At 38.2% G+C, this 26,778-nt stretch overlaps 3 protein-coding genes and 9 non-coding genes across 18 annotated transcripts; 2 read left to right on the top strand and 10 right to left on the bottom strand.

Annotated features, from left to right (window-relative positions):
* The first annotated feature begins 588 nt into the window (after positions 1-588).
* Positions 589-25,927, top strand: Fry (microtubule binding protein furry). Of its 6 annotated transcripts, none has more exons than XM_076314592.1 (45): positions 589-605; positions 2,050-2,137; positions 2,322-2,363; positions 2,683-2,859; positions 2,931-3,115; positions 3,171-3,370; positions 3,438-3,647; positions 3,710-3,917; positions 3,999-4,136; positions 4,217-4,451; positions 4,537-4,940; positions 5,020-5,731; positions 5,806-5,976; positions 6,050-6,239; positions 6,324-6,500; positions 7,314-7,460; positions 7,782-7,952; positions 8,012-8,161; positions 8,256-8,425; positions 8,497-8,768; positions 8,861-9,015; positions 9,173-9,336; positions 12,588-12,797; positions 13,889-14,025; positions 17,400-17,504; positions 17,586-17,720; positions 17,793-18,061; positions 18,130-18,256; positions 18,312-18,523; positions 18,592-19,226; positions 19,296-19,461; positions 19,534-19,843; positions 19,926-20,229; positions 20,305-20,813; positions 20,889-21,197; positions 21,301-21,469; positions 21,864-22,036; positions 22,113-22,187; positions 22,840-23,013; positions 23,095-23,232; positions 23,316-23,497; positions 23,564-23,756; positions 23,827-24,084; positions 24,148-24,649; positions 24,726-25,927. In XM_076314592.1, the coding sequence occupies exons 2-45, from the start codon at positions 2,095-2,097 to the stop codon at positions 24,887-24,889; spliced, it is 9,777 nt and encodes a 3,258-aa protein (XP_076170707.1). In that variant the 5' UTR covers positions 589-605; positions 2,050-2,094; the 3' UTR covers positions 24,890-25,927. The 6 variants fall into 6 exon arrangements, with proteins under 6 accessions (XP_076170707.1, XP_076170708.1, XP_076170711.1 ...); XM_076314593.1 differs by lacking the exon at positions 589-605 and adding an exon at positions 1,453-1,534 and having other exon boundaries at positions 2,686-2,859; XM_076314596.1 differs by lacking the exon at positions 589-605 and adding an exon at positions 1,453-1,534 and having other exon boundaries at positions 18,333-18,523.
* On the bottom strand, positions 8,744-11,811 carry LOC143148341 (C-C chemokine receptor type 1-like). 2 transcript variants are annotated; one of them, XR_012992460.1, is made up of 4 exons: positions 9,935-11,811; positions 9,662-9,866; positions 9,215-9,580; positions 8,744-9,036 (listed from the first exon to the last, which is right to left on the bottom strand). XR_012992460.1 is itself a non-coding variant. In XM_076314613.1 (3 exons), the coding sequence occupies exons 1-3, from the start codon at positions 10,880-10,882 to the stop codon at positions 9,477-9,479; spliced, it is 1,257 nt and encodes a 418-aa protein (XP_076170728.1). In that variant the 5' UTR covers positions 10,883-11,811; the 3' UTR covers positions 9,116-9,476. The 2 variants fall into 2 exon arrangements, 1 of the variants encoding a protein (XP_076170728.1); XM_076314613.1 differs by lacking the exon at positions 8,744-9,036 and having other exon boundaries at positions 9,116-9,580.
* On the bottom strand, positions 14,239-14,311 carry Trnaa-agc (transfer RNA alanine (anticodon AGC)). The gene has a single exon. It is a non-coding gene; the product is annotated as a tRNA-Ala (tRNA).
* On the bottom strand, positions 14,391-14,463 carry Trnaa-agc (transfer RNA alanine (anticodon AGC)). Its single transcript has one exon. It is a non-coding gene; the product is annotated as a tRNA-Ala (tRNA).
* On the bottom strand, positions 15,221-15,293 carry Trnaa-agc (transfer RNA alanine (anticodon AGC)). The gene has a single exon. It is a non-coding gene; the product is annotated as a tRNA-Ala (tRNA).
* Positions 15,372-15,444, bottom strand: Trnaa-agc (transfer RNA alanine (anticodon AGC)). Its single transcript has one exon. It is a non-coding gene; the product is annotated as a tRNA-Ala (tRNA).
* On the bottom strand, positions 15,676-15,748 carry Trnaa-agc (transfer RNA alanine (anticodon AGC)). The gene has a single exon. It is a non-coding gene; the product is annotated as a tRNA-Ala (tRNA).
* Positions 15,827-15,899, bottom strand: Trnaa-agc (transfer RNA alanine (anticodon AGC)). Its single transcript has one exon. It is a non-coding gene; the product is annotated as a tRNA-Ala (tRNA).
* On the bottom strand, positions 15,978-16,050 carry Trnaa-agc (transfer RNA alanine (anticodon AGC)). Its single transcript has one exon. It is a non-coding gene; the product is annotated as a tRNA-Ala (tRNA).
* Trnaa-agc (transfer RNA alanine (anticodon AGC)) lies at positions 16,129-16,201 on the bottom strand. The gene has a single exon. It is a non-coding gene; the product is annotated as a tRNA-Ala (tRNA).
* Trnaa-agc (transfer RNA alanine (anticodon AGC)) lies at positions 16,282-16,354 on the bottom strand. Its single transcript has one exon. It is a non-coding gene; the product is annotated as a tRNA-Ala (tRNA).
* LOC143148390 (A-kinase anchor protein 14) lies at positions 25,616-26,778 on the top strand. Its single transcript, XM_076314691.1, has 5 exons — positions 25,616-25,645; positions 25,923-26,120; positions 26,196-26,339; positions 26,412-26,597; positions 26,659-26,778. The coding sequence occupies exons 1-5, from the start codon at positions 25,616-25,618 to the stop codon at positions 26,776-26,778; spliced, it is 678 nt and encodes a 225-aa protein (XP_076170806.1).

The raw sequence follows: 26,778 nt of genomic DNA, 5'->3' as shown, positions 1-26,778 counted from the left end.
GATAGTATAAGATGATAAGAATACTTTTTTTTTTTCATATTCTAGCTCAATTATGTTTTCCAAGAATGTTATTGTTTTATTGTATTGTTATACACCAAGGAATTATAACTAATATTTTGACGGTCAAGCAACATTACGTAACGCTCACCACGCTGTAATACCAATAGGGAAGTTAGACTGTGAACTGCGACATCTATAAAAATTAAACGAACGAAATTATCCACGCGATTTACAAGTTTCCTGGTTGTGGTGGAAAAATCATTAGTATTATACATATCCGTGATAACATTGAATGCCTAAGAATATACAATGCACAGTTACTAATTCAAGTGCATCATATCGAACTAACAACGTGGGGCCGAATATGTGGATTGGATTGAATAACGACCTTGATGACGTAGAGGCTGTCTGCTTTAATATAGTAGCTAAAGTCATGATGGTCAATGCACCTGAAAGCAGTTCGAGGCGGTTTTGTAGTTGATAGAAACTCACGATATCATCACTGAATACGTACGAAAAGTACACTGATAATTCACGAAGACAAAGGATCTAATGAATCGTGCAAAACTGTATTTATAGGCATTTCTATACAAGACAAAGTACAAGTATGATTATTATTTTCGTCTTATGAAAATACGATTACAAGTAGAAGTTAGTCCTCATCGAAAAATTAGATACGATTTGGCCCTTGTTATAAATGAACAGCTGCATTATATAAAAATAAATGTGACGTTTGGCATTTTTGATTGCACAACACATTAGCTACGTAAAATAAGATTTTTCTATCACTGCAAATAAAATAACTAGTCAAATACTTTATCTAAATTTTGCTGATAGGAAGTACCATCGATAAAATTCTTTTTTTCATTTCCTAACTACTAAGATACGAAGACTTAGTTTTGATCTCATAAATATTTAATCAGTGTAAATGCTTATACACAAAGAAGGGCAAAATCCTTGAGCAAATCAAGTCGATCAACTCATAATTATTATCATACTACAAAGTGCTTCATTACCAGGGTCGCTTTACACATTGGGTCTGATTGGAACTACTAACGTCTCATTTTAAGGTTTCTGTCGTATAATATCTACTGTTGGTATAGCAGCATAGATTCAATGTCAATTTCTACCAAAATAGACTGAGTTGAAAATGGTAATAAATTATGTATTTCGTGTCAGTAATTTGTAAATTTTTTAAATTAGAATGGAATTACTAATGCTATTTGGCAGGGGTATAAAAGTACATGTATTGTAATTAAAATATACATTAGGTACACCCTATAATTACAAATATTCATAGCATAAATGTATTTGAACGTGTAATCACTCACAAACAAACACAGAAATGTTTAATAGTGGATTTTACCAAATTTTTATGTATAAATGTAGACCTAACACCCTCTAGTGGTTCTATGAAAAACATTAAATTAAGGAACGTGTGGAATATGAAACTGCGAAGTACACATACGAATCAAGCCGGACATTTATGAAACGTCAGACTTACAATTAAATTACGATTTTGCGGCATTTTACGGTAAATAATACGCTTCTCATTAAGAATTTTCGATTATCTAACGATTATGTATCGATGATGATAACGCAAGATTGCAGTGAAATTTTTTAATTGGTTTATCAGTTTACAGTGAAATCATTTTTTGTCCCAGGTTATGGCTTTCCACAATCCATCATTTTTGTTACGCTTTAATTAAATAATACGTATTTTTCATTTTTCATTCGTTATTATTTTGTGGGAATCAGAAATTAAAGCCTTATATATTTGTAATATATTTGTGACAATACATGGAAATCAAGATATGATTGTGTTTCTTTTCAATTATAATAGTTCATAAACATTATTGATAATATGTGCTGATGTGTATCAGGCATCACAATATCGGACGTCAAGATAATGTTCAAATGAATAGATTAAAGAATATTATATGTATATATGTGTTTATCCATTTCATTTGTACTTATATTCTTTTATTTTTAGAAAAAGCAAATGTTAAAAGAAGTGTCTTACATAACGTATTTTCTCTATTGTTTCAGAATGAAAATGCCTCTGTACTTACAACATGACATTACTGAATATTAATGCTGCCTGAAGATAAGGCATACGTAAACAATATGACTGAAGGTTAATAAATATAATTGTTTATAATCTATTATAGCTTTTAAAGTTTGACATCTTGTGTGTTTATTTATATGTATATTATATATATACACATACACACATATATATATACATAAAGTTTTGTATGCTATAGCACACATATATTCATTGCAAGAGATATATAATAATCTAAATGATTATATTGTAGGAGGAGAGACACAACCAACTCCTGGAAATGAGGCACAAACTGGTATGTCATTGTTCATTTTTATACAAGAGTCAGTTCTTTTCAAATTTCCATGCAATGAAAGTCAAGTATCAAGCTTAATATAATTAAATTAGTGTTCATTGTAGGCATCTGTTACGTTACAGAATGGGGCTTCATCTGTTAGTTTCTACCATCATGCAGAATCACTAGTGTTAGGGCTAAGAATATTTCTTTATTAATAGTTTTTAGACTTTATCATACAAGATTTTTATACATTAAAGATTTACCCTTTCAGTTTTATTTAATAATATTCAAGGAAAACTCAAAACTTTCCAATGTGTAAATTTATTATTTTTATCAGAAGCCTCTGAACCTAGAGCCATACATGGCGAAGGATTACATGAAACAACAGCAGAATTGTCGTCTCAAAGTGTACCTGAACCTTGTCAAGACCTACTTACTGTTCATGGAACAACACAAGGAGAAAGTAGTGATGCTGTCAGTATTCATACTGCCAGTACTTCGGTTTCTGGCAATGGTAAATACACACGATTTATATAACAGTGTTCAATAAAATATGAACAAGTGTTGAAGTCTATTGTGTTTTAGAGTCAAGTTCCAGTAGAGTGAGTGCAATAACTGTAGTGTTACCTTGGGGTGCTCAGAAGGAAACAGTGAAGCCTCAACAAATAGGAGATATGGATCTAAGACCAGGAGAGTTTGTAATGCGTACATTATTTGCGGAATTCACATCACAGGCAGAAAAGAAAATGGAAGCAGTCATGACGGAACATGTAAGTAATATATTTGTTTCATAGTTTCTCATTTCTAATAATAAATATCTTACAGGAAAAACAACTTTCAAAAGTTTTACAAAGAGGAGAAGATCCACAATTTGATCAACTGTTATCTGCATTTGGTTCAGTTGCAGAACATTGTTTGCCTTCTATCCTGCGAGCATTATTTAATTGGTATGAACGCCAGTTAGTTGATCAGGGTAGCGATCAGAAAAAACCTGCTCCTGGCAAAGAAGATCAAAAAGGAAAAAGGTAGGAAAATTTTTTAAGCAATTACACTGAAGATAATGAAATTATATAAATCAGCATTTTATTTCAGCATCATGTATACAATAGTATCTGGAAGTGTGGAAACAGTTGAAAGAAGTGAAGCAGACTTACTTCAAGAACGGAGGGATCTTGCAGTTGAATTTATATTTTGTTTAATGTTGATAGAAGTACTACGTCAATTACCATTTCATCCTGGTCATGAAGATTTAGTAACCTACATAGAAAATATAGCCTTTAAACATTTTAAATACAGAGAAGGGTAAGGAGTAATAAGCTTTTGTAGAATCCTCTATGTTTCTGTCTATATATTTTATGTTTTAGTATTCAGAATGAACCAAATGCAGCAAATATTCATATCATTGCTGACCTTTATGCAGAGGTAATAGGAGTTCTTGCACAGTCTAGATTTATGTCAGTTAGGAAACGTTTTATGATTGAATTGAAAGATTTACGTGCTAAAGAACCAGGACCTCATACTACTCAAAGCATTATTTCGTTACTAATGGGAATGAAATTTTTCAGAGTAAAGGTAATAAAATAATAGCAATTACTCTATAATAATTTTAACATTTATCTGGAATTTACACATATACATTATATGAATATATAGATGGTACCGATAGAAGAATTTGAGGCCTCATTTCAATTTATGCAAGAGTGTGCACAATATTTCTTAGAAGTGAAAGATAAAGATGTTAAACATGCTTTGGCTGGTCTTTTTGTTGAAATCCTAGTTCCTGTTGCTGCTGTAAGTTTTCGATATTGTACAATGTAATACAAATATCTATGTGTTACCATACCCAATCAACATTTATTATTGTATTTTAGGCTGTAAAAAACGAAGTTAATGTACCTTGCTTAAAAAATTTTGTAGAAATGTTATATTCTACAACTTTGGATATGTGTACCAAATCGAAACATAGATTGGCACTTTTTCCACTTGTAACATGTTTATTGTGTGTGAGTCAAAAAACATTTTTCTTGCAAAACTGGCATTACTTTTTAGCCATGTGCCTTTCACACTTGAAGAATCGGGATCCTAAAATGTGTCGTGTTGCTTTGGGTACGATTTTCATACTAACATCATTATTATATGATATTACTATTAATACTAAAATATTTTATACACCATTTGTATTTATTTTCAGAGGCGTTATATCGTTTATTATGGGTATATATGATACGTATTAAATGTGAGAGCAATTCAGCAACTCAAAGTAGACTGCAAAGCATAGTGAATTCTTTATTTCCAAAAGGTTCAAAGGCAGTAGTACCGCGTGATACTCCATTGAATATTTTTGTAAAAATCATTCAGTTTATTGCACAGGAAAGATTAGATTTTGCGATGCGAGAAATAGTGTTTGATTTATTATCTGTGGGTCGTCCAGTGAAAATAATTTTAACTCCTGAACGCATGAGCATTGGACTTCGAGCTTTCTTGGTTGTTGCCGATAGTTTGCAACAAAAAGAAGGAGAACCTCCTATGCCTCGTACAATGGGTGTGTTACCTAGCGGTAATACTATACGCGTCAAAAAGACATTTCTCAATAAAGTAAGTATAACAAATAATTCTGCCTACAATATAGCTAACAAATACTTTCGTTACAAAATATGTAATATTTAAAATTTAGATGTTAACAGAAGATACTGCAAGAAGTATAGGAATGTCTTCATATTTTCCACATGTTCGTCGAGTATTTGTGGATATATTACGTGCTTTAGATGTTCACTACGGAAGACCTCTTATGATGACAAGTACTCAAAACATGAATAAAGAACCAGACGAAATGATCACTGGAGAACGAAAACCTAGAATAGATCTTTTTCGAACTTGCGTTGCCGCGGTTCCTCGTTTAATACCTGATGGAATGACTGGGGCTGAATTAGTTGATTTATTATCTCGTTTAACTGTTCACATGGACGAAGAGCTTCGTGGACTAGCATATCAAAGTCTACAGACTTTAGTGTTAGATTTCCCTGATTGGAGGCAGGATGTTGTTCTTGGGTTTACTCAATTTCTTGCTAGAGACGTCCAGGATACTTTTCCACAGCTTGTTGATAATGGTTTGAGAATGCTTTTACAACTTCTTACATGTTGGAAAAATGCATTAACGAGTCCCAGTATAAGATCCAAGGAGCAATCGGCAGATAGTACAAGAACAAATGCACGTACAGATGGTAACATTAAAAAAAGCGAATCAGGGCAGAAAATAGAACCTGTCTCGAGTGTCTTTCATTTAGTTGAAGGATTTGCATTGGTTATGCTTTGTAACTGTCGGCTTTATCCTCGAAGAATAGCTGTTCATATATTGCGCGAAGTCAAATATTTATTAAAAACATTAGGTACGTTTAGTTACATATGAATAGCAATTAATATAAAAACTTTAAATCTAATAGAAAATGTTTGCATATTTTAGGAGGTTTGGAAGACGATCAGTCTGTAATTGACGTAATAGATGCTTGTTGTCCTGTGGTTTTGGAAAAATGTTATCATATGTTGCCACCTGCAGAAAAAGCGGCAGCGGCTTCTACTTCTAACGTCGATCTTCAATGGATAGCTGAAAGAAGCAGTTGTGTATGGACAGCAGGTAATAGCAATGTACATTTTTATATAATCAATAAGTTTGTAATGTTTATTAATATATATATTTTTTTTTATAGGTCTTCACGATGACACTAGTACAAAAAGTTCTTCTTCTTTAAATTTAAATGGAGCAGATCCATGGGGAAGTTGTCTGTTTGCATTTTTGGAGAAAGATAGGGTACTCACAATGTGTCCCACTGCTGTCGCACATTCATGGCCTATTGTTTTTACTAGAATAAATTCTCTCTTCTCAGTGATTGATCCTACGTAAGAAAATATAAAAATTTTTGAATATAACAAAATATTTATTATTATACAAAAATAAAGGTTTCCATTTTCATTTCTTTTTAGGCCTGTAAATGATAACAGAGCTTCTCTTTTAAGAAGTTCAACTACAGTTCGAAAGCCTGTAAATGAAAGAGACGTCTACATGCATGTTTGGAAGAATTACTTAACTTTTGGTTATAGAGTTGTACCACCAGTGCCAAGTCCAGTTGTACGGTGTGCCAGTCCAGATCTCAGTCTCAGGTAAGTTGACAATTAGACAGTATTGCAGGAACATTAGCATCATATCATTCCATTATTATTTATTCCTTTGAACGAGTTTGAAAATATTATATCAAAACATAAGGGATGAGTATACTGTTCGGTGGTGTATTAGTTACGTAGCTCTAAGGTTAAATTAATTATATTTGCACAAATCAAGAATAGATCTAAACTATATATTACATTATGGAGTTTACAGTTCTATCATTAGAGCTTTACGTGTATTCATAAGAAATGGATTATCAGGTGGAATTAATATTATTTGGTATTAATTGGTGTGGGGTCGTGTCTGCTTATGTCTGTTGTACCATGGAAATACTTTATGGGTACCAGCGTTCATTCGTCTTAAGCAGTTATAATAAAAATGACAGCATTGCACTCTGTGGAATATAAGATTTTTGTTTATGACATGCATTTTCTGCTGGGACATGCACGTGGCATTTGTACATCTAATGTCTGATATAACACAAGAATGTCTAATCTCACATAATATTTTCTGGATTGTTCTGCACCTCGTCCCCGGGAATCTGTCGGTGTTACTAGTAATGTAAGGCGTCGTACGAAATCAGAGGAGCACCAATTTGTACCAAGGCGCGCTTTGCACTCGGGAGCGGGACTCGATTTCGCACACTTTGTTAAACGCACATTTCGCTTCATTCTTTGTAACATTCTACTTCGCATGCCACTGGTCACTGTCTCGCACACGTACATCTGGATCTTAGAGTAGTAGTTTCTGAGCAGTAAATAATATCTGATACAAGGAGCATTGGTGGTACACTGTATTGCATACTCTAGTGGTCAGCATACGGTGGAGTTTGGTGTGTTGTGCATGAGTAAGGAGTTGAGTCAGAGCCTGGAGAATCTCGGCGGGGCGCAGACCCTGCCGGGTCGGTTTTCCGTTCCGTCCATTTCCGGCATCTACACCAGGCATAAGCGGACCAGGTGAGCCTAATTAACCATTGCGAACGACCATGCTTCGAAGTCACCCGGGGTTTAAACGGTCGTTGGTAATTTGCACTACTACTTTCGTATGAATCTTTATTTATTTGTAAGTCTTTTAGCTCGGATCCAAGCTCCTGCCTAATCATTATCTGTAAATGTATTTTTATTTACTTTCCTTACGTAGCATTACGACCGTTCCCGACCGCTTTAATCGGATATTATATTTATCAGTCGCGCACGATCTGTGTGTCTGTTAGCGTGTGCTAAATAATTTGTCAAAAGATTACTCTGATGTACGACGAAATTTTAATTTACTCGTAGCTCTTCGCCGGACAGCCTTTCTGCCGAACGAGGCGATAATAAGTCACCGGGTACAAATGCAAGCCCCGCAGCCTTGTATAAATTAACAGTACCTTTATTGAGATGCGAGGTGGTTGATGTTAGAGATGCCGCTGTGCAAGCCATTGGCAAAGTAAACGCTGATGCTTTAAAGTAAGTAAATGGCAGAGTCGTACGATATGATATTTTAAATAACGATTATTGCTTTTTAGAGATTTGATGGAAGAATTAGTTCCTTATATTCGCGAAGCAGTTGACCGTAAACAAGAAAACATGAGACGTCGGAGACGAAGAGATGCATTAAGATTACAGCTAGTGAGAGTGCTGGAATTAATTGCTGAATATGGAACGTTTGGGATCTGGTTAGTCAATAATTTCATTGATACGCTTCTATAAATTTATCTCGGAAGGTTTAAATGCTAAACTAATCATCCCATTTGTACATTTCTTTTTTAGTTCCGCAGTATTGGATCGCGAGACACAGTCACTTCATCCAACATTTGTTGAATACATTGATGGTGCACGTTTGTACTTGGAGAACGAAACCGACAAAGAGGCACCTGCGGTGCGCGACATAAAATTACACTTCTGTAACTTCATTAGAAAAATGATCAAAAGTTTTTCGTGTAAGTAATTTACGCCAGGAGATATATTTATAGCAATATTTTCAAATAACTCGCATTTTGTTGTATTTCAGTGGAAACGTGTCATACATTGTTAAAGAGAGATTTGAGGCGTAACTTATTTATGCTATTTGCCAGTTGGGCTGGCCCTTATGGCCGCCCATTATCGACCATATCCCCGTTACACGAAGAAGAAAAATCTTGTACAGAATTACAGCTCTCAGCGCTACAAGCTATGAGTGGACTACTGTGTTGCGGACCTTGTTTCAATCCTCAGTCACTTTCGGAAGAGGGAGCAATATTGTACCAGTGGTTGGACTTACTCCTAGCCAGCAAGGATGAAAAAGTAATTGTCAAATTATTCGTAATATATGATTCACCTTTAATGTTAATTTCTTTAAAAAGACAAGATGTTACATGCTCGATAAAATTTCTCAGATTTACGCCCTTGCCCGGGAAACAGTGGTTTTATTGTTGGAATGTAACCCAGATATTGGAACCCTTCTCGATTGGGTAGTCGACCGATGCTACACTGGAGCTCCTCAAGTAGCCGATGGCTGCTTCCTTGCCTTGGCAACCATTTTTAGTGCAAGGTTAGCGACACACACACGTCTCTAAGTATTTAAATATTTTAAATTACAAAGAGTTTATTTCCAAACGTGTTATCAAATAATAAGAGAGTACAAAAAGACTTCGTTGCATCTTTCATGCATAAATGTAATACAAAGTGTGTTTAATTTTTGTTCATAGAGAATATCCGTGTGATCATTATACAAGCATCATCAACGTTACCCTGATGAGTACGGGTTGCCCGCGTGCCCCGGTTCATGACGCAGCCCTTCAACTTCTTCAGCTGCTCGATCAAAGATTTTTCGGGAACGTGGGTCCTCTTCCAACTACGGAACCGGAGACCGGTGCGTTTAGAAAATATAATCGTTCGTTTCGACCTCCGAACCCGAATGCAATATTACGTTTATATTCGAAATATCATGCAATAGTGTCCCGGAGAGGAATTTCAGCGTCGTATTAACGTTTCAAATACTTGTAACACCCTTTACTGCGAGATAACCTTCAGCTCGTGAAATTCCTCCCATGGCTCCGTGAACACGATCGCGTGACGACGCACTGTTGCGCTATTCGGCCTCACGAACTTCGATACTGGGAATAAATAGAACATTCTTAGCTGCCAATTAATCTAGCCTGCGAACGAAGCAATTGTCGATTACGACGGACACCTACCGTTTTGCGTCCCGTGACTTGTCATCTGCGTTATGGTTACGTCCCTCCTACGAAACCGTCTCAAGAACATGAACCGTATTGCTCTTCGGAAATTCTGCCCGGTGGCGCAATACAGGATGAAATTGATCCCAAAATTGGTGTTGAACAGCAAATTGCAAACCTGTTGCACCAGCTCCACCGAACGGGGTGCATTGTTCTCCTGAAACTATGTTTTTATATCCAAGGTATAGACTTGGAGCGAGGAATGTTCCGAACAGCTAATCAAGTACGTACGTGCAGAAACGCGTGGATCCTCAAGACGTACGCGGGCAAGTTAAAGCAGAGGAAAACACTGGAGACGACGAGGAGCATCTTGGTGATCTTGGTCTGCGCCAGATTGTTACGGTGGCTTTGCATGTACGGTTGTCTCACTTTCGCGATATGCGGCTCGTTGGTCAGTGATTTTCTAATTTTAATATGCCTATAGATAGCACGCGCGATCAGGATATTCAGGACGATGATCACGGCGAACGGTATCGCGAACGTTAATACCGTGTCGATGGCATTGTAAACGGTCGCCCAGGATTCCAGTCCCTCGGCCAAGTGGCCGCATTCGGTCACGTTACCCTCCTCGTTGTACTCGAAACGCGGCGCGGAGAACCACAGGACCGGGCTGCATAAGATCATCGCCAATCCGGTCAACGTGGCGACCGCCGCTTTCGCCCTGGAGACAGTGCACATTGATTGACGATAGAGCGGATACTGCACGGCGATGAATCTTTCGATGGTGAACGCTACGACCAACCAAACGCTCATGAAACTACACAGGGTGGTCAGATATATAAAAAATTGGCAGAAACCTGGTCGATTGAACAGACCAACTTCCAACATGTTCAACCAAACCACGAATACCGATAGAAGAAAACCAGTATCGCTAATGGCTAATGCCCCTAGGTAGATGCTCGACGAGTATTGGCACAATTTCGTTCCAAAGAACACGATCACCGACAGGCAGTTCCCCAATGAACCAAAGTACACCAGTATCGGTGTGTAGTAAAATTGAACGCTACGGAATATGTTCTCCATCAGTTCGAAACCTGCGACGTCCCTTTGCGTGTGAACCATCTTCGTTCGATGCCCTCGAACAAGGAGATCCCTCGTCGATTCTCGTTCGAAGTCGCGGTGTTTTCGATGACGCACGCCGTTCGAAAATATTTGATGTTTTCGTTCATCAACTGACATCCCGCAAATAGAAATACATCTTCGATGGATTTATATCATCCACGTGTAGCATAGCGGAATAATTATTTGCCGTACGGGACGAAGCCTTTGGCGCAACAGCGGAGAACGTCGCGGCGATGTTTCGAATGTATTGGCGATCCGGTAGCGGCGATTCTTTGATATCGTTGTGTCGAAGATCGTCGAAACTTTCGAAATAACTTCAACAGGAACCGTGACAACGATGCTCGTTCGTCGTTTTATCATTCTCGCGAACGAGACGATACATTTGTCTCACCCGTTTCACGTTCGTTAATCACTCTCGGTGAAATCACACCGTGTCTGTTTCACTTTGCGAATTTTTTTTTTTTTTTGAAATCGAATTAGAAAATTCTAAGCTACGAGCAGAAACGATCGGAGTTTGCTTAACCTTTCCGTTGAAAAAGAAAACTGCATTGGAAGGCGGCCAAGTTCCCTGGACGTCTTCAAGGGTTGATGAAGAAGTCTATATTTTATTACGATTCTTGAAACGCGCGCCAAGTTCCGTCGCGATTTTAGTCGGAATCGGAGATTCAATTTTGCGATTCGGTTGAATATTCGTTTGAACAATTTCGAGAATTATTTGCACGATTCACCGTGCACCAAACTGCGTGGAAATGTATTTTTTTGATCGTCGAAGAAACACCGTCGCAACGAGACACAAGAACACGCGATTGCGTTTACTCGATTCTTGTTCGACACTTTATTTTTGAACTTGTCGATGTTTCACGTTCACTGGTCGATGCCTAACGACGATAATCATCCGCAGGAACGATTTGTTTGTAACTTTACAGCGAACGTTTTAAAGAAAAAAAATTACAAAGTATCGGTGGTCGTTTAGATTTCAATTCGTTCTTATTATTCGCGTAGCTTTCACTGAAAAGTATTCACCGATGGTGTAGACGTTGCTCTAAATATTGTTTATTTAGAGAAAGGAATAAAATAATCCTGGATAATAGACGAGGAAGTCTAGTGTACAGCGAGATGCCGCCTCGACTATTTCTGCATGGTGCATCGGCAACCGTTCTTGATAAAGTCCAATGCATCTAGCTTCTGCGCACCAAGGCGTTATACGAATACTTGTCGGTTGCGCGAAACCTTAAGAAAAGACGAAAGCGAATTTTTAATCGAAATATGCACGGTTAATCGTGGTACGGTACCCTCCGTCGTAAAATAAATCTTACAATCTTCTAATATTTATAAATTCATATTTTGTACATACGACGTTCATCTTTATTATCTAAACACAACTTTCTCGTTCTTCGTAAAGTTTCAATGTTTTGTAAATAATAGTTACACACCACTCGATTTTAATTTATCTCGTTTAATGTTTTATTCGTACGTATAGATGAATTTTCGACACAAATATAATAGTAGTAATGATTCGAATTGTTTTCGAGTTTACGATTCGATGCGTTTCCATATCGTATTCGTATAATTCTCATTCAGTTGGAATTTAAAGTGCCCCGTTTCAGCAATTTGGTTGAAAGGATCGCTTAAAGAAAGAGATAAAATTAACGGTCCGTTTCATTGGATGATGTTGTAACGAAGCTACCAACTGGGCCACCGATTGTATACTTCCGTGTACACTATTATGAGAATTGTACGACACTTAACGTTCGACTTTTTTTTTTTACCGAGTAATATTAGCACAGAGCTCTGTCTGCAATTTCATTGTTTCTCGTTTTAGGTCAGGATGATCTCGTTGGTGGTTCATCAACCACAGCCACGTCTGCACCGGGACAACAAAGTAATCCTATCGGTGGTATGTCCTCGAATGGTACGATTAAGGGTGGCACCCTCGATGTACTTTTGTCCACCACTTATTGTCGCAATCAGATGTATCTTTCTCGTCAACTCGCTCAACTACACCCGGAATTGACGATGCCTATGTTCAGCGGTGAGTTCCTCGTTCTCTGTACGGAAAACGCTTTCGTCGAACACTCGAGACTCGAGATGTCCCAGTACTCGAAACACTTACATGGTTCTGGCTCGAACAAACATTCGAATTGACATTCGAGCAAGAGTCGAAGTATCTCGAACCGTTTTCGGTGCCTTGAAGAGATTCAAGTCGCTCGATTGTTCAAGTAGTTGGAAACATTTATTCGAACGTACTTCAATTTACTCGTGATACTTGTTACGATAAATCTTCGACTCGATTCGGATACTTAAAATAGTACTATGATATCGAAATTATAAAATTACCAACTGATTTTTATCGCGAAAAAATGCGACTGTTCTAATACAGAGTCCTGTTAAATTGTTAAATTTCCTTATCGTGAAAAGAACACGTATTGTCGATCGAGTAGAATGATTTGTAGCCGAGAATACATTGGACAACTCAAACCTTTTGCTAGCAGTCAGCTAGAAATAATTCATCCATTTATAACTCCACCTAAGACCTCTTTCTCCAGTTTGAATGTTTGCATAGAAAATATGTTTTGTCATGCCAGCTTCAAGCACCATTTCCAACGAACGATGATAAATTATATTACCGGACAGAATTCGAATAACACTTTACACGTACGAAAACAGGTCCCTTTTTAATTATTTAAATAAGCATTCGCGAACGTAACGAGAAACGAGAATAGAGTATCCCCCGTTGCTCGCTTCACATTTCAGCTAATTTGATAAAAGACGGTGAGTTATGAAGGAGATGAAAATCAATTTCTTCGCGCGTCTCTGTTAAATTCTCATCGGTTGTATTATCTTCCGGAATAATAACTAGAATCGTTGAAATTATGTTGTTTAAACAAAAATTGAGTCAACCGAACCAATCTCGATTGCATTATTAAATTCTGACACGGCGTGCGATGCAGAAAACAACGTGCAGTGAAATTGAATTATGAAAGATAGACGAAACTGACCCAAATACCATAATACGCACACACGCGAATGCAAGTAATATTTCACTAAGAAAATTACCGGCACACGTCTGTGAAGCTACACGGTGTACAATATATATATATATTCCTTGTGTATCGCTTTCAGAAATTACACACAGGTTTCAAACAGCCAGAAGAGAAGTACGACAGCTGTTACTCCAATATTTGCTACCTTGGCTACACAACATGGAATTGGTTGACCCTAATGTACCACCTCCCTCAAATCCATTGAGTTACTATCAGGTAATGTTACCAGAACGTACGATAAATCTGAAAAATGATCCTATTTCCATTGGAAATTAATTGGGAGTCAATTTCCAAACAAGTTGATCAATGGATCAAGATAAAATTGAAGCGATATCACGACCGAACTGTTTCGGTTCGCATTGTTTGGTACAAAGTGAACGAAAAAGAAAAACAATAATCATGCCTCTGAATAATTATCTTAAAAAAGTTTGGAGGCGCCGGGCATCGATCCCGGTACCTCTCGCATGCTAAGCGAGCGCTCTACCATCTGAGCTACGCCCCCTTCGATCTGGTTTAATTCACGTGTCATTTTTAAGGTGCAACGTGATCTACTTTTGGTGAAAGGATTAAAAAAAGGATTTTGGAGGCGCCGGGTATCGATCCCGGTACCTCTCGCATGCTAAGCGAGCGCTCTACCATCTGAGCTACGCCCCCTCTTTGATCTGATTCGTTTCAAATAACATTTTGTATTTTCATTGCAATCCCCTTTTGGCGAAAGGAACAAAAACGGATTCTGGAGGCGCCGGGTATCGATCCTGGTACCTCTTTCATGCTAAGCGAGTGCTCTACCATCTGAGTTACATCCCTCGCTTATCTGTTTCCATTGAAGGATCATTTTCACGTTGGAAACGGATCTTTCTTAGTAAGGGATCAAAGTTGTATTCTTGGAAGCACTGTACACTCATTTTTCCTGAACTACTCTGCGCTGCTTGTATGTTATTAATACATTGTACGCTGCTCTATGTTATGTCACTTCAATTAAATCTCCTTACTCATCTCTTTAAAACAGACTTGTTTCATTCCTTCGAAGGAATCATCTATGTAACTCATTCCTTCACAAGTCTTGATGATTATTATTACATTGACTGCCAAGACGATATTACGGATGTTTCCTTGAAACATAACTCAGAGTGTTTTTTACAATTCACCTCGTATCAACCACGAAACAGTATTTCGGATCATTGGCTTTTATGCATTGGATTGTTAAATTTCAAGAAGTAAAAAATATCTCATTATCATTCGCGTGCAAATAACGCGGCAGTCAATGTATAATAAAATGTTTCGGCTAGAATGATTTTTGTTTATAATTTGTCAGATGTAACATCTGTTTCTCTCATCTTATCGTGTCGTAGATTGTTTTATATAGGTATGAATGATGTTTTTGGAAAAAATTTGGTAAAAAAAGGGTTTTTGGAGGCGCCGGGCATCGATCCCGGTACCTCTCGCATGCTAAGCGAGCGCTCTACCATCTGAGCTACGCCCCCTTCGATCTGATTTACTTTAGGTATCATTTTGGCGATTCAAACAATCTACTTTTGGTGAAAGGATTCAAAAAGGATTTTTGGAGGCGCCGGGCATCGATCCCGGTACCTCTCGCATGCTAAGCGAGCGCTCTACCATCTGAGCTACGCCCCCTTTGATTTGATTTGCTTCGAGTGACATTTTGTATCTTCAATGCGATCTATTTTTTTTTACGAAAGGATCAAAAAGGATTCTGGAGGCGCCAGGCATCGATCCTGGTACCTCTCGCATGCTAAGTGAGCGCTCTACCATCTGAGCTACGCCCCTTTTGATTTGGTTCGCTCAAGTGACATTTTGTATTTTAAATGTGATCTATTTTTTTTACGAAAGGATCAAAAAGGATTCTGGAGGCGCCAGGCATCGATCCTGGTACCTCTCGCATGCTAAGCGAGCGCTCTACCATCTGAGCTACGCCCCCTTTGATTTGGTTCGCTCAAGTGACATTTTGTATTTTAAATGTGATCTATTTTTTTTACGAAAGGATCAAAAAGGATTCTGGAGGCGCCAGGCATCGATCCTGGTACCTCTCGCATGCTAAGCGAGCGCTCTACCATCTGAGCTACGCCCCCTTTGATTTGGTTCGCTCAAGTGACATTTTGTATTTTAAATGTGATCTATTTTTTTTACGAAAGGATCAAAAAGGATTCTGGAGGCGCCAGGCATCGATCCTGGTACCTCTCGCATGCTAAGCGAGCGCTCTACCATCTGAGCTACGCCCCCTTTGATTTGGTTCGCTCAAGTGACATTTTGTATTTTAAATGTGATCTATTTTTTTTACGAAAGGATCAAAAAGGATTCTGGAGGCGCCAGGCATCGATCCTGGTACCTCTCGCATGCTAAGCGAGCGCTCTACCATCTGAGCTACGCCCCCTTTGATTTGATTCGCTTCAAGTGACATTTTGTATTTTAAATGTGATCTATTTTTTTTTACGAAAGGATCAAAAAGGATTCTGGAGGCGCCAGGCATCGATCCTGGTACCTCTCGCATGCTAAGCGAGCGCTCTACCATCTGAGCTACGCCCCCTTCGATTCGTTTTATTTTACGAATTTTATTGTGTTTATTTTTTTGTAGTTTACTCGATGTCGTATTTTACCATTAACATTTCAAGGGCAGAGGGTGGGGATCCGCCACAAAGGGTTACTCTGTGGCAGAAATGGACAGTAATTGACCAATGAAAATAATTACGATGATAAGAATCATTAATAACAACTGATATTAACCGATAATAATAAATAACATTTTTAATATATTATCTAATCGTAAATCAATAACTTGTAATCATTTAAAGAAAGATTACTTTGTTCGTGAAGTAAAATTGATGTTTGATGTAAAATTGAAAAAATATTTTTCTTTCTTTAACGTGAACAAATTGAACATGTACACGTAGAAGTACAACAAATTTCAATATCGATAAAAGAAATAGCATTGTGAATGCTTTCTAAACAGGACTCTTCATTTTGATTATACGTGTCATTCGTTAATTATAATTATTGTTTACCCAGGAATCATAATTATTGACGGCTGACTTGATTTCCCGATGATCGTTAATCATTACGTAATCGTTAATCAGACTACGTGCTGCTCAATACCGTTCTTTGAACGAGAGCGTAACAGGCAAAAAATTATCCTGGCAACAAAGAAATAAATCTCGATAACTATGACGAGACAACATTCACTGAACAGAAATTGTATACATGTATATACTTCGAATTCAAGCATGAATTCGGTCATCGCTAAAGTCGATACTTGGCCGTAAGAGTATGGGGTACTTGGCAACTGTCGACTGCAGAGGTCCCAATGGGGTTAATCACCTTTAGATTCAGCCCTAGATGAAATTATCTCGAGTACGCGATAGAGTATTCGTTTAGACAATCAGAGCCATTATATGACAAACTTTAACGATCTATCTTACTTAAATTAAATTCTAGAAAAATTTTAATTCAATTTTTAATCGAACTATAAGACGATCTTCCAGAATATTACCGTACGATTATTCTCCAATATCGATAGAAAATTTTTTAACATAAAGTATTATTTATATTTAACGTAAAAATATTTGTTACAACAGTACTATGCGAGTGACATGTCACGAGGTGGTGCACGAAGAGAAGGTTGGGGCAGTGCCGAGGCAACGGAAATGGTGCTGAACAATTTATTTTACATAACTGCTAAGGTAACAGAAATGGTCCTCCATACTGGTCTAGACTACCCATCGATCGCAAAAATTCGATTACATAACACATTGATTGTACAGTTTTCTGACGAGCATCCAAAAGAGACGGAAGAACTTTGGTCCACCTTGTGCGGATGTTGGCCCAACAATCTAAAAGTGATCATTCGTTACTTAATAATCGTCTCGGGAATGGCACCGCAAGAATTGCTTCCATACGTAAGCATTCCATTATTCATCTGTAAACTTCCTTTACATTAATGACTTTAAAAACATTAATAAAAATTTCAGGCGAAACGCGTCGTCTTGTATTTAGCAAGAGCCCGCCCAGATCGTTTGGTGGACGAAATGATGACCGAGTTACAAACGGTCGAAACGTTGAATTGTTTAATCGAAAGAACCGAAACACCGCCGTTCTACAGATTGACCAGCATGAGGAAAGCTTCATCTCACAGCGACGCTCCTGCCGCTGATCCTGGGAATCCACCCCGTGATCTGGGCGTTGAGAAGGGCACCATTCATACGAAAAGACATTCGGGGGAAGATCCCGTTAAAACCGGGTAAATAAATTGTTTTACAAAAATTTGTTCATCGTTGCAACGTCTCTTGACGAGTTCGTCGTTTGCAGTTCGAAATCTGATACCGCGCTACGGGCGCTCGCTGGATTTCAAACCCCAAGGGCGGAAAAGACAAGGACTGCGAGCGGTCCGCCGGTTCTTCCAGACGATTTGTCCACTCCTACGACCGAAGCGGAGGTACGTCGATCGATCGTTTCTTTTTAAAGTTTACTTCGGAACTTTATGTTACCAGGAGCTTCGTGTTCGATTCCAGTTGACCACCGACGAGTCCTGTTACGGCGCACGTAACGGGCCCGCGGGAGTAAACGGGAAAATTTCGTGCGGCGGCGAAAAGTTTGATATCCCTCAGCCGCATCCCCTACCGATGCCCGAGTACGGTGGTTATTTCGCTCCGCTTACGGAATATCTACCGGATAGTTCGCAACCAATAAGTGGATTTCACAGGTAGGATATTGTCGTTTACGAATTGACCACCGTGTGAATATCTGTATTGATTTGTTACGATTTTTTAGGTGCAACATTGCCGTGATGCTCCTCACCGATGTCGTCGTTGACGGTATACAACTCGACTGGGCTATCCATGTCCCCTTAATGTTGCACATTGTTTTTCTCGGCTTGGATCATTCGAGGCCTCTCGTAAGGGATCACTGTCGTTGTCTTTTGTTAAATTTATTGGTCGTCCTCGGAGATCATCGAGATCATCTAGGCGTTGCGCGGGTACTGTTGGCGTCAAAGACCGAACAATTGGGTTTAGGTCTCTCTACTCCAGCTTTGCCAGTACTTGAGCACAACTTCACCGAGGTTGATCCAGAGTTTGATAGTTACCTGTACGGTCCTCCACCCGCACCACCTCCTACAACGCCTCCTCCGTCGTCTTCACCACCACCGCCTTCATCTTCTCCTCCTCCTCCGCCACCGCCACCGCCGCCGCCACCGCCTCCGCCTCCACCGCCAGAATCCACGATATTTAACGCGACACCTCCACCCCCTCCACCGCCTCCTCCACCACCGCTTCCACCTTCTAATAATGGAACGCCTACTCATTCACCAATTCCAAATTCAACGTCCACCCCTCCGACATCAATGAATCATGTGAATCACTCGGTCACGGACAACTGTAAAGATTATTCGAATATTCACGCATATGGTGAGGAGTTAAAATGCCTGTGATTTTATATAGCATCCAGGCACGAGACTAATAATATCAATGCTACAGAGTCATCGGTATGTAACAATTGGACACCGACAACAGGGTCAACAAATACGGTACCTCCTGTTATAGTTACACCGGAAGACGCGAATAATTGGGTTGGTCCGCAACCTGGTCCCAATATGCCAATCCAAGATGTAATCAAATCTTTGATAAACTTCCTTGCATCTAGGTGTGTTTAAAATTATCTATACTTGGAGAAATACTAATCCGAAGTGCACAAGTATGTTTTCGTTTTTGGTAGGATCAACCAACCATTGTGGAATTACGAAGATATGACTGCCAAAGTATGGTGGGTTCGTAGTGCTGAACAATTGACAGTACTATTGCGACATGTGTTACGAGTCTTTAGAGATTCTTTGCCGCATGCCTTGGTTAGTCAACGGTGGGCGCAAACCGCGTTGCAATTAGGCCTTTCCTGTTCATCCAGACATTATGCGGGAAGATCGCTTCAAGTATTCAGAGCATTACGAGTTCCTATTACTTCTCGAATGTTATCTGATATTTTATCTAGATTGGTAGAAACGGTCGCTGAACAAGGAGAAGATATGCAGGTACAACGCATTCATTTTTTTTTAACAGGTTTAGATTATTTTTATAACGGCCATAATTTTGTAATTTAAAATATTTCTGTAGGGCTATGTGACAGAATTGTTATTAACGCTTGAAGCAGCCGTCGACTCACTAGAATCCGACTTTCGACCTTTAGATTTTATGAAAGAGATATTTAAGTCTACTCCAAATCTAAACAATAAGGATCCAGCGTCAGGAGGTCTGATCGGTGGAAAACGTAGTCCAGGAGGAGGAAACGGATACCCAGCTGGTCCCTACATGTTTTCTCATTTGAATCAAGGTGGTCACACAAGGAGTACCAGTTACTCGGTTAGTTACAGTATGAAAAAATCAAGTGGCGGTAATTTAGCAACGAGCGAAATGAAAGGTTTGTAACGTTTACATCCATTAATATTTACTAAGTGAACTATTATTCGTGTAACGATCTCAATATTTTTTACAGAATTAGATAATAGGTGCAACAAATATCCAAATTCTAATCTATCACGATCGAGGTCCGCTCAGTCGTTGAAGTTATTGGGTGATTCAGCAACACAAGATGATAAAATGACTATTTTGGCACAACTGTTTTGGCTATCCGTGTCTCTCCTCGAGTCGGACTACGAGCACGAATTCCTTTTGGCGTTGCGATTACTCAGTCGCGTATTACATAGATTACCACTGGATCGACCAGATGCTAGAGACAAAGTCGAGAAATTGCAACAGCAATTAAGATGGAATTCATTCCCGGGTGTACATGCATTACTTTTAAAGGGATGCACTAGTCCAAATACATACGAACCGGTGGTAACATTACTGTCGCAATTTACTCCGTTATTGGATCTGCCAGTTGTTGATCCGACTCAGAGTCTTGCATTTCCAATGAATGTTGTGTCGTTACTTCCCTACATGCTTCTAAATTACGAAGATGCAAATGAATTATGCATCCGGAGCGCTGAGAACATTGCACAAGTAATTATTACACGTGAATAATAATTGTAACTTTATAAGTCACAAATTTGGAATATATTTTGGTTTTGTTTTTAGGTAAGCGCTGAGAAGGGAAAGAAATTAGAGAATTTAGGTACTGTTATGACATTATATAGTCGACGTACTTTTAGCAAGGAAAGTTTCCAATGGACAAAGTGTGTTGTCAAGTATCTTTATGATACATACGCCCATCTCAGTTTTAATATGCTCGCTTTCTTGGTGGAAGTACTTGAGAAAGGACCAGGAAGTGTCGCGTTACCAGTGCTTAGTATCATACATTGTATGTTACATTACGTTGATTTAGCTTCTCAAGCTGCTCAACCGATCAACACTGAACTTCTTAGAGTAATTTCAAAATATGTTGAGGTATGATCGAATGTCTTTTGATAAATGTTAGTGAATCGTAAAAAATCACAATATTTGCAAACGTTTTTTTGTATGTAGTTGATATGTTATGATGTAATACTAGGGTCCCCATTGGAAAGAAGCCCTTAAAATATTAAAACTCGTAGTCACAAGATCGTCAACTTTAGTAGCACCACCTACTTCAGTGCACGGTTCATCCTGGGAATCTTCTTTAGCATCTCCGCATCCGAGCTTCACCGACACTGAAATATTTACCAAAAAAGAACTACCCGGTAAATTAATACACATTAAGCTATACTTTGCATGGACGTGGACGTTTAAAATCATTGCGTTCTGTTTTTCCTCTTACAATGCGGAACACGCTCACTGCATGGATTGCTTATCTGATGATGCACAGGTTGCGATAAGAATAACAATAACAATAAGTTATAAATTACTCATAAAATACAGTTACTATTTTTTCTAATCAAAATCCATTACATTTATGCATAGTTTATTTAAAATCAACTTAATACTTTCATGCTATTCGCAAACATATTGTACACACATATTTTCATAAAAAAAGGTACTTGTTGAAATATATCAATTATTAAGCTATGTGCAGACAATCATTTCAAAAATGTTAATTAACTTTAAATTGAATTGTTACGATGTATTTGTAAATAGGAAGGACCATGGATTTTACGTTTGACTTGTCACAAACACCTGTAATCGGTAGACGGTGGCTAATACGTCAAGGTGTCGAAGAAAAGTCACTTGGTTCTCCTCGATGTTCATTATCTCTTTCACCAGCCGACAGTAATGCAGTTTCCGGTTGGAAAAGGCCGTGGATGTCACAGGTTAGATGAACAACAAAAAAACGTAAAGTAAATCTAAAATGTATGAAAATTATATTTAACAACATTTGTTCATTAGGGGCGAGTTAGAGAATGCTTGGTGAATCTTCTGACAACATGTGGACAACGCGTTGGACTACCAAAGAGCCCATCTGTAAGTTTTCATCTGCTTAGGATCATTTTCAAAAAACTTGTGTGGTTTATACATTCCTATCCAGTAGTTTTCCTATGAGAAACTATATCTTTTATTAAAACTGACTCTGGTTATGTACCCCTTTTTAGGATGAACACATTAGTTCAATGACATTATATAGCAAGGTAACAGGTTTCTTTAAATGCAGCCTGCACTCATTATCACAAGAGTACAAAAATATCTGTCTATACTCATATGTGATGTCTTATCAGTACAAGTATAACCACGCTTTAATATGCTTTATACAAATGTTTTTGACTTGCACAAAATTTTGAAGACGGAAAAGATTTATTCTAATTTTTGTAGGATTATTATTGATGCGCAGTAGATTTTTGTGTAGCATGTTAATTGTATGAAAAATAGCATATCAGAGTACAAGGTACACGTGCATTATTGTAATTATTAAATTATCGCTATATCAGAAACTATGCAAACAAGATACATACATGTAAAAGAGTTCAGTATTAAACACGTACATGCACAATAATCGCTAAAGTTCACAGCATTGTCACATAGTAACAAGAGAAGTTAAAATACCATGTTGAATAAAGATCCTGTTGCTATTTTGTTGCATTCCATTTTTATTAATTAAAAACGAAAATTTGTAATGCAGGTGATATTCAGTCAAAGTTCAGATTTAATGGAAAGGCAATCATCTATGGCTTCCTCGACGGAAGAAGTTTCTGGCGCAAATAATGATCTGAGCGGCGGCTCTAGAAGAGATGATGAACAATTCGGCGTTTTCAAAGACTTTGACTTCCTTGAATATGAGAGTGAAAGCGTTGAGGTAAGAATTTCAATTGCGTACATCAGCCTTTATAATTTAATGACATGCTACTATTTTTAAATGTTCATTAATGCATTGCAGGGTGAAAGTACTGACAATTTCAATTGGGGAGTGAGACGACGTCCTCTTAGCGAAGGAGAAGAAAGAGAGCCAAGTTTTAGACAATTTGAAGAAAGTTTAAGCGAAAAGACTCAATCATCCAGTAAACATACCAGTCGGGTAAATAAATAGTGATTAATTGTCAAATATAAAGGTAACATCGTAATGATAACTACTGTGAAATTATAATAATAAAATCATAGCGTGGAGTTGCGGAAGAATCGTCGGATGACGAGGCTGGTTCAGAATCACCTTTAGACGAAGTACCCGGTGGATCCGGAACGGGACAAGAGGCGAACAATATTCCTGGAATGTTCCCTCCGTCCTCTCTTTCATTGATACCTAGCCGCACGCGTCACGATTCTTCAACAAGGTCTGACACATCGTAAGTTTCTCATTGAAACATACAAAAGTTGCGTTTAATCGATTCATTTTTACTGTTTGTGTGCAGTGGTTCTAGCGCTGGAGATTTAGGAGACGTAACGCCTTGCAACGCATCACCAAATCTCTCAGCATTAATGCCTTTTAGACAAGTCGTGCGAGACGATGCCGAAGAACTTTGGCGACAACAAATTCAAAATCTCATTACGCAATCTTTATATAATACATTAGACTTTTTCCAGCTGTTGAGCAGGATTGTGAAGGTAAATATACTATTTACTTTATTTATACATTGGTAAAGAATGTAATATTTTCAATTATTTTTACTACTAGGATGTAAGCAGTAAATCTGTTACTCTTACGCGAGAAGCCAGTGCCTTATTGTGTAATGGCAGTCCTGCCTGCACCCAATTAGGTTATCATTTATCTAGTCACGCTGACCTACTTAGTTCAAAGGCTGAGCCACCTTTAATTTGGTTTTCGGTCGCTATTTTCGCGAATCAAAGATTGAATGAATCTTTGCGTTTTGGAATGTTAGAAATTCAAGAACATCTTGAAACATTCCTCGACAAGAAAGATCACGCTACCGAAGTAAGTAATCGTTTGTTAAATATACGTGCACAATTCTCATTATTAACATGAAATTATTTACAGTGTTTGGAAGCTGCCAAAGCAGCAGCTAAACTTCAAGCATTAGGCGGTAATCACACTACAGAAGCGGGCCTTGAGAAGATGCTCTTAGACTTAGGCAGAGCTCTTTACAAGCTCCATCTCCAACTTTTACTTTTGATCGAAGCTTCGAATAAAATGTTTGGCACTCTTATGAACGCAGCGAAAAACGTACAAATTCCACTCCAAGATATATCCATAGAAATAGCAAATATGAAGACTGCTCTAAGTAGAGCGCTTGAGGAAAGCACAGAGAGCGAAAGAGGTACACCAACTCCAACGCCTAGTCCTAGTCCTCTACCTGGTACTGGAGCGGTCGAAGAAGTTGCTCGAGTCGCAGAACTACTTAGGAACGCTCGATGGTGTCCTGCCCTAGAAGCTGTAAGACTGCACCGAGCTCAATGGCCCGGGGATCCTTTTCACGATGACGATGACGTGACGACTGCTGTTAATATGTATTGCAAATACTTAGGACAAGATAGATCTGGTAGATATAATAACCAATACTAAATGATGTAAAACTGCACAAGCATCGACAATTGACCGTTTTTCCTTTTTTACAGATATTTTTGTGGTTACACGAAAGACCGACGAGATGTCAGAGATATTTAGTAGACTAATAGAAAGTATGTTCCAAATTTTAGCGGCTGTTACAGGCTTGGAAGCATCCACAAAGGCTGCTCGGTCTCAGCACGATCATCCTAATAATTCAAAAAGTGACTGTTAACTTGATAATAGGTATTAATATCATATTATAGGCAACTGTTTCTCTAAATTCAAGTCTTCGTATAATTTAATTGTGCGTCCGTTTTACCTGTGTATTTAGATATCTTGTATACGACTATAGACGTATGTATGTCTGTATGTCTGTATGTCTGTATGTCTGTATGTCTGTATGTCTGTATGTCTGTATGTCTGTATGTCTGTATGTCTGTACGTTTGTACGTTTGTATGTCTGTAAATTTGTATGTCTGTAAGTTTGTATGCTGTAAGTTTGTATGTCTGTAAGTTTGTATGGCTGTATGACTGTACGTCTGTATGTCTGTACGTCTGTATGTCTGTACGTCTGTATGTCTGTATGTCTGTATGTCTGTATGTCTGTATGTCTGTATGTCTGTATGTCTGTACGTTTGTACGTTTGTATGTCTGTAAATTTGTATGTCTGTAAGTTTGTATGCTGTAAGTTTGTATGTCTGTAAGTTTGTATGCTGTAAGTTTGTATGTCTGTAAGTTTGTATGCCTGTAAGTTTGTATGCTGTAAGTTTGTATGTCTGTAAGTTTGTATGCTGTAAGTTTGTATGCTGTAAGTTTGTACGTCTGTATGTCTGTACGTCTGTACGTCTGTATGTCTGTACGTCTGTATGTCTGTATGTCTGTATGTCTGTATGTCTGTATGTCTGTATGTCTGTATGTCTGTATGTCTGTATGTCTGTATGTCTGTATGTCTGTAAGCATGAATGCATGTACGTACATACGTATATATGTATGATTGAATGGATGGATGGATAGATGGATAGATGGATGGATAGATGGATAGATGGATGGATAGATAGATAGATAGATAGATGGATAGATGGATGGATGAATGAACGAATGTATGTATGTATGTATGTATGTATGTATATCGCGAATAATTGTCATAGCGATTAGAGAAACACGCACGAGCGGAAGCACGAAGCCGTCGATTTTCTCGTTTCTTTTTTTAACACGAATGCAATGATGAATGTATGTAATTATTCGATGAAATAAATTCTCGAAAGCTTAATGAATCGGAATATCATTTCCTACGATCTCTATACCTTGTAAAAATGATTCCACGTAAACTATATTCTATGTTCAATGTTAATCCCGAAACGGATTATAATTACCCTTATCGATGTTATCGTACCACGACCAATTTTGTCGAGAGGCTTGTCAACCTGTCGATTGAAAACGCATTGAAGATTATATCGAACATGGTTTGTGGAAAAAAAGACAAAAATTTTTATTTCCATTATCGACGTTATACTTTCTGATATAAACTCCAAATTTAGCAAGGTCCCATCTATCTCCGAGGCAACAAATACATGCGAAAAATGGGCCAACATGAGAATGAATGGCCTACGTGTGGTAGTTTTACCATTCCAGATGGTCTAGAAAGCGTGATTAACGAAATGGAATCATGGAACGCATTACCAGTATAAATTCCATAAAAATATCTGTTTTTAACAGGCAATGTACACGAATATTCTCACACAGAGCTTCCATAGGCTTTAAAGGATTGGATGTTTCACGCGACCTTCATTGGTCTTGAACATAAACTTGGTACGGAATTTTACACATACGAGATTCTCTGGAGTGTACCAACTCCAGCATATCCAGAGCCTCAAGTAACAGTCAGCGTGTTTTTCTACATTGCAACAAACCCCATTTATCCCCGTCATTATCCGATCGATGTGAGTTGCTCGTATATTCAGTGACGTTAAAATCGCGCTAATATCGTGTATTTGCTTCCAGGTCTCGTACGGTTTCGAAGGATATCAATTTTTACACAAGTTGAACATGATTTTCAGGCCCAAATTTTTGTACGACATCTTGGACATGAAGACGATGATGTTCAAGACTTTCGATTTCTAA

Source organism: Ptiloglossa arizonensis, chromosome 6 (assembly GCF_051014685.1).
Source record: "Ptiloglossa arizonensis isolate GNS036 chromosome 6, iyPtiAriz1_principal, whole genome shotgun sequence".
Classification (NCBI taxonomy): Eukaryota; Metazoa; Arthropoda; class Insecta; order Hymenoptera; family Colletidae; genus Ptiloglossa; species Ptiloglossa arizonensis.
The sequence above is the reverse complement of the archived record's forward strand: the minus strand, read 5'-3'. Positions and strand labels throughout refer to the sequence as shown.